The sequence below is a fragment of the Gymnodraco acuticeps genome, unplaced genomic scaffold (assembly GCF_902827175.1).
Source record: "Gymnodraco acuticeps unplaced genomic scaffold, fGymAcu1.1, whole genome shotgun sequence".
In the NCBI taxonomy this organism is placed as follows: Eukaryota; Metazoa; Chordata; class Actinopteri; order Perciformes; family Bathydraconidae; genus Gymnodraco; species Gymnodraco acuticeps.
In genome coordinates, this window is record NW_022989799.1 from 2,630,179 (window position 1) to 2,642,598 (window position 12,420).

The window sequence follows — 12,420 nt, forward strand, 5'->3', positions numbered from 1 at the left end:
ATTCGGTTTACAATGACAGAGAAGAGACTGTCAAGTTTGGCTGTACTCAGCATTGATTCAAAATGCACTAAAGCTTTGGATCTTAATAAGCTTGTGAGCAGTGGCGGACTGGCCATCTGTAGAATCACAGAACGGCACCGCAGCGAGGCTCCCCCCCCCCCCGTTGACAGTTCACTAGCACCCCCCAAGCATTCGAACGTGTCACATGTTTTAACAATCAATTACTTAAATAACACTTTGATTATGTTCCGGCCCGCTGTCTAGTGGCTCAGAAAAAAATTGGCCCAAGGCCACACTTAGTTGCCGTCCCGTGCACTACATTGTCCATGGTAATGTTTTCTGATAAAGAACTAGGAGCTTCCAAACATTCCAAACATACCTCCAAACAGTGGCGGTTCTAGAACATTTTACATGGGGGGGCAAAGGGGAGGCAAGAGGTCATGCCAGGGTGGCATAGGAGGGCGGAGAGTACGTGGTATTTTATACTGTATATAACCTATTTATTGTTAATTCATGCCCTAACACAAGTGTTCTTAATGCACAAGGTGTTCAGACAAACAATCGGGTGCCCTTTGAGTCCCCCAAGCTTACTTCAATAATTTTAAATGAAAGGAAACTACAAAATGTATTTTAAAGCAATGAATTAATGGAACAGGTTGTTTTGCATTACAATGTAAAATTAAATATATATTTTGTTTTAGACAGACACAAAAATTGGTTGTTTTAGACAGACATATTTGCATGTCCTCACTAAGCATTATTACATATTAATTTAATATTAAACAAATCAAAATGGCCAATTATTCCAAAATGTTGCTGCTAATATAATCATATGCTTGTCAACTTTAACTGATCAAAAATCAATTCTGAAAAAATACTTGAATTATCTATGAAATTGCAATATTGTCCCTCAGTTTGTTTCAACCCCGTCACGCCATACCATTTACCCTCCTATTAAAATAATGGATCAGTCCATGTGTGATCTGCATTGAGGGAATTACATCACAAAAGTGTCAGTTTCTTCTCTTACCTATATTTCAGTTTTTGTATTTTCAGATTAAGATTGACAAGCTCAACATTTCAACTCTGTTATATGAATTAATAATAGTAAATAATTGTTTATTACAAAATAAACAATAGTTTTGCAAAATATTACAATTTTGTAATGTCCTTGACTTCCATGTGGTGCCATATCTTAGCTAAACAAGGTCTCATGCCTACTTTGTCAAAAACGTCAACCCTGTTACATTTTTTCAAGGAAATTCCTAGTAATTATTTATATTTTGTGCCTGAGGTGGGAAAATGTAAGTAGTCCACTACCAGATGTTATGACCAAACATTTTGGTTTCATTTTTCAAAGATATAAAGACCCAAAAGGCACCCGATTCAGAGAATACTCTAATTCTGCATACTGTAAGTACTTAGTTATAATTAAGTACACAAATGACATCACCCATCTCTTCAGAGAGCTACAGGTGACCTGTGCAGCAACACATTTCAATCAATATTTGTCAATACTAAGAGCTGCTAGATTGTGCTGCTGTAATGGAATATGTAAGGAGAATAAGAACATACCATGTGGTCCAGCTGGAGTTTCATCTGCCTCCTGATCCCTGCCTCTGTCCCACTTTCTGATACTTCATCTTTATTCCTCACATATATTTCTTCTTCTTCACTAATGTCTTCATCTCCTCCTCTTCCTCCTGCTGACCCTCCTGGTCTCTTCATCTCCTCCTCTTCCTCCTGCTCTGACCCTCCTGGTCTCTTCAGTGAACTCTCTTTTCCTTTTCCTCTTTCTGTTCGTCCTGATCACTTCTCATATGTATTTTTGTTGTTGTTGAATCACCCCTATACTCTGGCCTGCAAGAGTCTACTTGTGAAAAGCACTGGTACAAATGCTTGTATAACTGTACACGTTAGGGCCATGTAGCCTAGCTAATATGTAGCATATCATAAATATAACATCAGAAAGTATTGATCAAGCGCACACAGGCAGCTGTGTTTGGATCCAGTTTTTACGGTAAAGGATGTATCCTGGTTTCATTGATCTGGCCTCATGGCTGTGATGTGTAGTTTAAGTGGATTTAATAGTAGGCTACCGCGTAGTTTAGCAAAGTGATCGATCTCCCAGCTAACGCTGTCTGCGTAGTATTTTGTAACGTAACGCCCCAAACAGCGCCCGTCTGTTAAACGCTATCGATTCAAACTAAAGCGTTTTATTAATATTTAGTTTCAAGCTCTCGTCCTTAGTAAAAACAAAACTAGTGGAAAGGGAAATGCTCCAAGGGGAAGCTGATCCATAGGTGCTGGGACAGCTCGCTCCCTCTCTGCAGCGGTGTGAGCCGCGGGCTGTGTGAACGCCGCTCCGCAGTTTAATGCAGGGCCGTAGCTGCGTTTTTAACGGGCCTAAAATGATATTTAAAATGATTCAATTTTAACTAATGTAATGCTTGTTTTGTTGCTTGAGAAGCTTGTGGAAATAGTGTAGGTTTGTTTTAGTACAGTTTTAGGGAAACAAAAGTTAGGGGGGCAGCTGGGGGGGCAAGGCTCTACAGTGGGGGGGCAGCTGCCCGCCCTTGCCCGTCCCCCGTAGATCCGCCCCTGCCTCCAAATGATTTAGTTTTGCCTAGTTGTCACCTTGTTTACATCTTGACTTGGTGGCCGATTACTGAACATCTTTCTCTGAGTTGAGTTAGCATAATTGAAAAACAACTCCTGCCCCTGCTTACACATGGAACCAACAAAAAGGCAAATATATGAGGATTACAGTGTAACTGTGGCTAATAAAGGGTCCATACGTTTGCATGTTTGGCGTTGGTGTGAAGCAGAGCAGTCAGGATGTTCTCCAGGGGCTGCTTTAGCTGCCATCTCTCCTCAGGCGTGTGTGTCAGGGGGAGACATGTGTTCCAGTAATGTCTGGCAGCTGCAACACACAGTGCTGGATTCTCAGCCTTCTCTGCATAGCTATGGATGGTGAAAGATATCAAGCACTTAAGATGTAGTGAGACAAGAAATAAAACATTTAAAAGTAGTTTATAGCGGCAGAAGGCATTATAAAGTGAGTGTAAACAGTACCTGAGGCTGGACAGAAGCACATTCAGAGCCTCTCTGTAGGTGTGTAGATCTCCACTGGACTCATGGACTAAACTTAAAGCCCTCAAACAACCAGCACTGCTCAGCATCTCGTTCACCGCAGGCAGGCCATACCTACGGATATGAGGGACCGATGAGCTGTCAATCAAATTAAATCAATCAAGAATGTTATAATTCAACAAAAAAGTAAAAATGAATCTGAACCCTGAAATGGATTTCATGTATACCATTATTTTTCCTTGTAATTTTCAATATTTAATATATCTCAGATATTTTACACCAACGTTTAGACTGATTTAATATATGTTTTGGGACCATTTAGTAGTTTGGGTTTGATTAGTTTAGTTTTTAGGGTATTGGAATTGTGTTTAATAATACATGAACTCTCTCCAATTCTAGACGAGTTAGTAAAAGATTGTAAATATACATTACATTACATTGCATTTAGCTGACGCTTTTATCCAAAGCGACTTACAATAAGTGCGTTCGACCAACAAAATACAAACTTGAAGAAAACAGAATCATATAAGTACATCAGGCTTCATAGAGCAAAAACATTTCAAGTGCTACTCAACTGGCTTTAGGTAAGCCAGTCCTTTATTAGTATATAAGTGCTTTGTTAATAGTTCTATTGCTCGAAGTGGAGTCGAAAGAGATGAGTTTTCAGTCTGCGCCGGAAGGTGTGTAAGCTATCTGCTGTCCTGATGTCAATGGGGAGCTCATTCCACCATTTTGGAGCCAGGATAGCAAACCCACGTGTTTTTGCTGATGGGAACTTGGGTCCCCCTCGCAGTGAGGGCGCAGCGAGTCGTTTGGCTGATGCAGAGTGGAGTGCATGTGCTGGGGTGTACGGTTTAACCATGTCCTGGATGTAGGAAGGGCCAGATCCATTCGCAGCATGGTACGCAAGTACCATTGTCTTGAAGTGGATTCTAGCAGTTATCGGAAGCCAGTGAAGGGAGCGGAGGAGCGGAGTGGTGTGGGAGAATTTAGGAAGGTTGAAGACCAGACGAGCCGCTGCATTCTGGATGAGCTGCAGAGGTCGCAGATATACTTCCTGTTTAGTCTCTCGGACTCTTTTCTCAAGATATAGGTAGCCTATAAGAGTGTCCCATTCGCATATCACTGTTATTTAATAAATGAATTGAATTAAAACCGACGTGCCCTTGAAAATGTATGCAGGAATGGAAAGCAATGCTTGCTTATATATATCAACTGTAATAATGGTGAATTTCCACAAGATGTCACCTGTCTCAAAGAGACTTTTAAGCAAATATCTCAACCACTGCTTAGACCTACTGTACCTATAGTGGTTAAATGAATATCAAGTGAGGTCTGTGCATTATTTAATAATGAGAGAACAAGAATACTGATGTACCTGGGCATTTCTTAAAGGGGACCTATCATGCAAAATGCAATTTTGTATGTCTTGTATACATAACTGTGTGTCCCCGGTGTGTCAGGGAACTCACAAAGTGTCAGAAAACAAAACCCTCTCTCTTTTCCTCCATACCCACATCTCTAAAAAAAAAAAATTAAATAAAGGGGGGTGCGAATAAGCAGATCCAGAATTTTCGCTCCTATTACGTCATTGGTGACATCCGGCCGACGTGACACGCCCCAACCTATCGTCTCCGGCCGACGTGACACATCCCAAACTATCCTCTCCGGCACACGTCCCAACCTATCGTCTCCGTATACAGTCGCTGTGTGTCTGCGTATTCAGCAGGATGTCAGCAGGAGGCACTTAAGAGTAAAGTTGTTATATATATATATAATACATATAATGGCACTGTTCTAGCGGTAAACACTTAAGAAAGAACATGTCAAGGTATGTGCTGTTTCAGAAACAATGCCCGGTGTGTTTTGGGAGTAATATGCTGTGTGTTTTCATTAGCAAGCATGCTAACACTCAGAGCTAACGCTGTAGGCTACTGGAGAGAATATGTGTAACGTAATGTCCTTGTGGTAAACCCTGAGAGAGAGAAACATTTGAGCTCCATACTGTTTCAGAAATAAAGCTGGTTGGGCGCATAATATGACATTTAAACACCGCAGCGTTTAGCTGAGTTTCTCACGGTAGAAAACTCTCTTAGCAGGGGAAAGCTGCGTGATGCTACACAGGGGCGTGGCTAGCAGCAGCTGTTCCATTTAAAGCAGAATCAGCCTGTTTGGAACAGGGCTGCAATAGAGGGGTTTGAGCAGTATGAGGCGGGTGATCTGTTTGGTATTTTAAGCAAAAAACTTCACAGACATGTTTTGTATAGGTATGGCCCTACAATATATTTTTCAAATATAGGATAATAGGTCCACTTTAAGTTCCTGATTGTTTAAATACATAGAATGGTGCAGGAATGAATCCTAAAACCTGGAAATGAATTAGCATTTTACCACTTCCGGTTCCCCTGTCTCTAAGTTAATGTTTTTTTTAATGTGTTATTGGTAAGAAGGTGGAAATAGGATACTGCATGTGGTTACTTTTTTCAAAAGCTTCTATGTCATGTAACCAAATGACTCCACATCAATGCAGCATTTCATAACAACACTGGACGACTAGGATTCACCTAATTTATTTGGATTTAAATACTTTTTTCCTAATTTAGACTATTTATTGGACATTCCTGCTTTATTTCTTTGTTTTCTTATATTTTTAACAGCTTCCATGTCATGTGATAAAGACTCCAAATAATCACAGCATTGTTAAACTGCACTGGACTACACCTCTTTAATTAGTGTTTTGTTTTTTTTAGTATAAAAAATGTATAAAAAATTCAGCATTTTTCATAGAAAAGTATTTTCTTTTTTTAGAGATAAAACGTCATCACAACAAACATTATACACCTTTAGCTTGGCTGTGGGGATGGTAAGTCATACGAATGAGATGCAGTTTTTGAGATGCTAACTTTCAGGTCAGCCTGCAGAAATACATCACTACTCCACTCTATTGTCATCAGCTAGTTACACTCACAACACACAGGGCATGATGTGGAGGCTCTTTGTGGCTGCTCCCTCCAGCTGCAGAGCCCTCTTGGTGCAGAACAACACCGTACTGTGGTCCTTGGTGTGATGGCAGAAGGCAGCCAGCTGACACCACACCTGCAGCTCCACCACAGCGTCAGTCCAGCTGCATTCAGACGCCATGCTCACCAGCTTCAGGTGAGGGGGGAGGAGGTGGTACATGAGAACAGCAGAGAAGGGAGTGAAGGAGGAGAGGGGAGGATTGAGATGGAAAAAAAGAGGGGAGGTAAGCAGGAAGTCAATATTAATAAGGGAGGGAGAGCATCAAAGTGTGAGGATACAACATGTTGACAGTAAATGTTCAGGAATTAGGAAATTACTAAAAAGAATAAAATAAAATACAAATAAAATAAAGATTAACATTAAAAATTAAAGTTTTACAACAATATATACTTATCCTCAGTAAAAACTACCCATATTCAGTGGAGTATCTAAACATTATAACATATAATACATTAGAATACTCTCTAATATACCAATCTACTGAACATATTCATTGTGTACTATATACACGTGGGTTTGCTATCCTGGCTCCAAAATGGTGGAATGAGCTCCCCATTGAAATCAGGACAGCAGATAGCTTGCACATCTTCCGGCGCAGACTGAAAACTCATCTCTTTCGACTCCACTTCGAGCGATATAATTACTAACAGAGCACTTATATACTAATAAAGGACTGGCTTACCTAAAGCCAGTTGAGTAGCACTTGAAATGTTTTAGCTCTATGAAACCTGATCGAACGCACTTATTGTAAGTCGCTTTGGATAAAAGCGTCAGCTAAATGCAATGTAATGTAATGTAATATACATAAAAACATTGTGTGAAGTCATACACGCATTGGGTGAAGTAAAATAGGTAGCAGAGAATGGAAGGGGGAAGGCAAAGAGGACAAAAAGAAGAAAGGAAAGGGACAGAAATTAAGAAAGTATTGGCGGGGGAAAATACATGTGGCAGTAGGCAGAGGGTGGAGAATAAAATGTAAAGACAAGCATGGGAAAAGGAGTGGCACAGAGTGAAGGAGGAAAGCAAATGTGGCAGTTAATCCAAGATGGAGGGAAAGGTAGCATATGGATGAGGAAGGTACACAGAAAGTGAAAGATTAGAAGGATTAGGGGAAGAGGAAAAGAAAGATCGGCAGGCAAAAAGAGGGTGTTGGAAGAACGGGAGGAATACAAAACAATTTAGGAGAGATAGGAGTGAAAAAAATTGGAAAAAAAGGAAGGAAAATACCAGAAGAGAGATACATGCACAATTTGAATCTTACACCTGTTCCCACTTCAACTCCGTCTGCTTGATTGCATGAAAGATTCTGCGGTGGAGAGGGGAGTAACTTTATACAGCCTCCACCTTGAAGATGGAGCCTCGTTCAGCTGAGAGGGAGACTACAGGCAGTTTTTAACGGAGTGGGGGGGTGCAGGGGTTGGTTTGGAATCGTACCAAAGAGAGAAAACACACAGGTGTGGGAAAAGATAAAGGGCACAGAGTTTTAGAGAGGAGGATTCTCAAAGCATAATGATCAAGGCAGGGACATTATTTAGAAGATATTGACACATGATGAGATTAAGACAGGGTCTGAGGGCTAAGGGACCAACTTGGCATCTGTTGCTACCATCTGGGCAACAGCTACTGTAGGAAAACATGACTAGAGAAGAAGCGCATACTGTGGAGAGGCTGGGAACAGAGAACTCTATATGTCTCGGGTTCCTGTTGGACTGGAGCATCTCCACTGCAACCAGCACTCGCGTCATGGCGGACACTTCCTCATTTTCACACTGCAGATAAGGGGGAAAAAAGCATACTGAGCCGACTGCTGAACAAACACTCATCCTTCAAGTTCAATGATAGAAAACACACATACACGTATTAATATTTGCTGGTAAATTATAAATGGATCTGCTGTATGATATTGTATGTGTCCCAAATACAGCCTCTTTGGTAATGCATGACTTGCTATTGTGTGGGAAATTAGTTGAGTAATTATTTATTTAGATTAAAGATAAATCCCTTCTATAATAACGCTGCATTTCTTGACTGGAGAAAATGAGTCAAGGCAGGCTAAAGGCATTTATGTAGGGCCGGGAACACTTGGCTAACAAACAGTCGTAGGATTAGGGTGACTAATCAAGCAGTCTGTAAAACTGAAGGATTGTATAAGCGCTTACATTTTTGTTCCCACTGTAAAGCGGTACAATCGGTAAATATGACATCCGGATACAATGCTGCAATCTGGATGTGGCGGATGTAACGCCTACCCACATCAAATGTTAATTAATAAGAATGTCAGGCATCATCATCCTACACTTATAAGCACATTATACAGGAGCAGTGGGGACACCATGATACAGGATACAGAATGAATGTGACATGATGATGTTATGACAGGAAGATGTGGTTGTCTCAGCGAGTTATCACCCTCCTTTACATTTTACATATTTAGTTGTGCAATACAAAAGTTTCAAAGCCAGCTTTTTGTGATGCTGTTTTTAAAATTGCAACAACAGTGATTCAACTCCTGAAGAATTCATCTGACTTTTGACAAGTCAACACAGTTCACCTTTTTTCAAACAGCTCTTGCATAAAATGTCTGCTTTGTAGAACTTTACACTTTTAAAGTGTGGTGTATGGGACGCCAAGTGTAAACTGTCCTTTGGCATATAGAGTGGACTTCATGGCTTCTTTGTAGAAAAGGTGTAGTTGGCATTAATACCGGCCATCTGTATAACATTAATATAAATCTTGGGCGCCACAGTAGTGCACCCGAAAAATAACACAATACACCTAAAATTAAAAATAATAATATATAACCAACAGTTCAACATAGCTATTCTAAATAATATATAAGACTATTATAATAAGTTATAGTATTACAATCTGAGCTACACATACATGTTACTAAATTAAACATGTAACTAAAGCAAAGCATTTAATAGGTTTTTTACAAGAGTTATAAACACGTTTTTTGAGCTCGTTTTTTGAACAGTAGCTGGATTCTTGCGGATGTGAGGTTAGCCTAAATGCTACATTAGCATCAATGGTATCAGAACTGGAGAGTATTTCTTTATTCAAAGAAAATAAGGCCTTTCTCATTGACAAATGTGTTTTTGCTCTTATCGCAAATATTGTTATTTTTCTAGCTTCATTCAAAGTTTGATCTACAGATGGTTCATCCAATCACCTGCCATGTATTTTTTTAAGGTACCTGCCCTTTTCCAAACATTTTCTAATGACCGATTCTCAGATGGTTCTGTGTGACAAACCATCTGGCAAGGCAGGGTTAAGCTTGAGATGGAGTTTACTTAGTTGATTTCCTCTCGATGGGACAGCGCCACAGATGTTTCCTATCAAAGGATTGGCATATGACTAAAGCCTTTACAAGCTAAGACTTTTCTTAAGTGTTGATAGTGTACAGTGTACGTTGTAGCTCAGTATAGATTTATGAATGACTGGTGCAACCCAATCCTCGACTGAAATGTAACGAACAATTCTTTAAAATAACATGGATTAGCAACATTAAATGAAGCACCATAGATACAGTAGTTTTGGGCTGAGAATAGTACCTCATCTTTAGTGTCGACCTTTGTGCCGATATGCTGCTGCAACAGCCTCTTGATCTGAACCCATGTGGCCACCACCTGTTTCCTTGCTGCGATGGGGACGGTCTTCCCTGGGGTGTTGCAGGTGGATATGCTGAGGGCGTAGTCACACAGCTAGGAGAGAGAGCAGAAAAACATCAATGAACTTACATTCTAGAAGTACTTGGTACCGGAAGTTAATGTCACAATGTGTCCTTTGACAAAGAGCAATGGGATTTCTCAATCAGATTTTTAAATAATGCTGAAAATAAGATCTGGGGCCCACACACGTTTACGTTCCTAACCACGTTTTGTTAAGCAGGATAATATCCACATTTTAATACTACTTTATGATTGTTGAAGTGTTCTTTAGATGCAATGGCCAGAAGTTAAAAGCTATAGCATTAGGTTATAAACAAACTTGATCACGGTCGAATAGCTGCACATCGTCACAGTTAAACTAAAGGCGAACTTGTGCCGGTGTGATGATGTTTAGTAGTTTATTTAGTCACTTGTTAGAAACCTACGTTTTTATGACACAGAATCTTTGAACACTAACAAGTGGGGTAATTTCTGACTTATTTGATGTCTTAGAAAAAAACTTGAAAATCTTTTAATCTTGTGTTAGCCACAGAGCTAACTTCGGCATCTAACTCGAACACGTTCCAGTTATTTCCAGGTTTAAGGACTCATTCCTACAACACTATTAGCGTTAAAAAAGCTCAGTGAAAAGAACATGACATTAACATTGTCAGGATTACATGTAATCCTAAATGATGTTAAGATGTTCATGTTTGTATTATATACCATAGAATAAGATATGTATTATACAACTTTGCAGAATCTGGACCTTCTCTAGCCCAAGGCCCTCTCCCAGCCTGTCAGCTGCAAACTCGACAGGCTGACTGAAATAAAAGCCTGAGAATTCAGTAAGACTTTGTTCAAGTTAGACACTTTATCTGACCCTGATGTACTGTCGACTATTTATAAAAAATGTATTGGCAAGGATAATTTTTTATCTTTCCTTCAAAAAGGAAACAGACACGATGAAATGTAGTTAATAATTCACTGATAAAGTGCCTTTCATCTGGAGTTAGAGCTGATATTCATGGTGGATCATTTGAATATAAAAGAAAAAAGCTGCAGCACATTCAGAGAACAGACACATTAAACTTCAGTGGCACAAAGACACGCAGTCATTAAAGCTTCATGTGAGTGTGTGTGTACTGTATGTGTGTGCAGGCATGGTTGGATGAGTAATGTATGTCAAAGGATGAACAGGATAACAATATAAGTGCTCCAACTTCTCACCAGTGATGCTCTATAATGATATCATGTAAAGGAGGTATAAAGCTTCATGGAAAGCCATGTAGCTTTTGAAGCAACTTCAAATTATCAGATAAAAAATGAAAGCTGAGAGCAGATGTTTTCCGGACTCGGCCATGAGCAAATGTGGGAAGTTTCAAGCCGATCGGACAATGTACATAGGAGGTAAAACCGTAACATAATCGTGTTTGATGGCGAGTGATCTGTCGCCATAGCAACGGCATTTGATGACACCCCATAATAGGCTTAGATGACTTGAAGTCTGCATCGTTATCAAACATGTGAAGTTTTGGGCCGTTTGGAGCATGTTCACTGGAGTTATGAGAAAACCGTATTTCATGGCGGGTGATCTGTCGCCATGGCAACAGCATTTGATGACACCCCATAATAGGCTTAGATGACTTGAAGTCTGCATTGTTATCAAACATGTGAAGTTTTGGGCCGTTTGGAGCATGTTCACTGGAGTTATGAGAAGACTGTGTTTCATGGCGAGCATTGTGTTGCCATGGCAACGGCATTTGACAAAATCTAAAAAATTCAATGTATTATGTCTTAAGGGCTGGACTATTAGCACACATGTTTTGACCATTTTCATAGGAGTTATAGCAATGTCTTGTTTAACAGCGAGGGATGCGTTGTCATGGCAACAGCTTGTGAGGAAAACTCACAATTGACATGTTGAGGTCCAGACCATTAACCATCATCTGAAGTCTGGTGCCGTTTGGATGATTTTCCTTTGAGTTGCGACCATGTTGTGTTTAATGGCGAGGGATGCGTTTCCGTGTCACTATGCTCGCATGGGCTACATACTGTCATGATTTAGGATTAGATCACAATAGGATCTTCGCCGACCTCTGGTCTCAGACTCTAATAATCCTATCGATATCAATTATGTAGCGCGGTTGTGAGGGCTACCTACTTTCATGATTTTGGACCCTTTTTCTGTGCTCTTACCCGTCGTTTTCCCTGTTTTGTGTGTGTTTTGCATGGTTGTCTAACCAATTAAATTAAATGTATCCAATGGACATCCTATGGATATCAATCATGCAAGTTGTAGTGACGTGCGCGCGGGCTATCTGCCGTCATGATTTCGGAACCTTTTTCTGTGCTTTTGCCGGTCGTTTTCCCTGTTTTGTGTGTGTTTGGCAGGGTTGTTACAATAGGGTCTTCGCCGACCTCTGGTCTCAGACCCTAATGAACACCTTAAAAAATGTTTTGATACTGAACTAACAAAAGTGTGAATGGTGCCTCTGTTCTCAATTGAATTGCATGTGGTACAATATCCCACAAAAAGTGCATAAGGCTATACAACAATTGAACGGGGCTCTGTCTCCAATGCTGTATCCAGTTCTCTTTAAAGGTCCCATGTCATGCTTTTCTGGTTATTAACCGTCCCCTTGTGTTATGTAGC

The 12,420-nt window shown here is 40.2% G+C and overlaps 1 protein-coding gene across 1 annotated transcript in view; it reads right to left on the reverse strand.

Annotated features, from left to right (window-relative positions):
• The window catches only part of LOC117550317 (cilia- and flagella-associated protein 46), a 141,786-nt gene that overhangs the window by 100,920 nt on the left and 28,446 nt on the right, over window positions 1–12,420 (reverse strand). Inside the window, 5 exon segments of the mRNA XM_034222699.1 lie at window positions 2,799–2,964; window positions 3,076–3,207; window positions 6,062–6,243; window positions 7,773–7,883; window positions 9,669–9,818. Coding sequence (XP_034078590.1) covers window positions 2,799–2,964; window positions 3,076–3,207; window positions 6,062–6,243; window positions 7,773–7,883; window positions 9,669–9,818 — 741 coding nt within the window.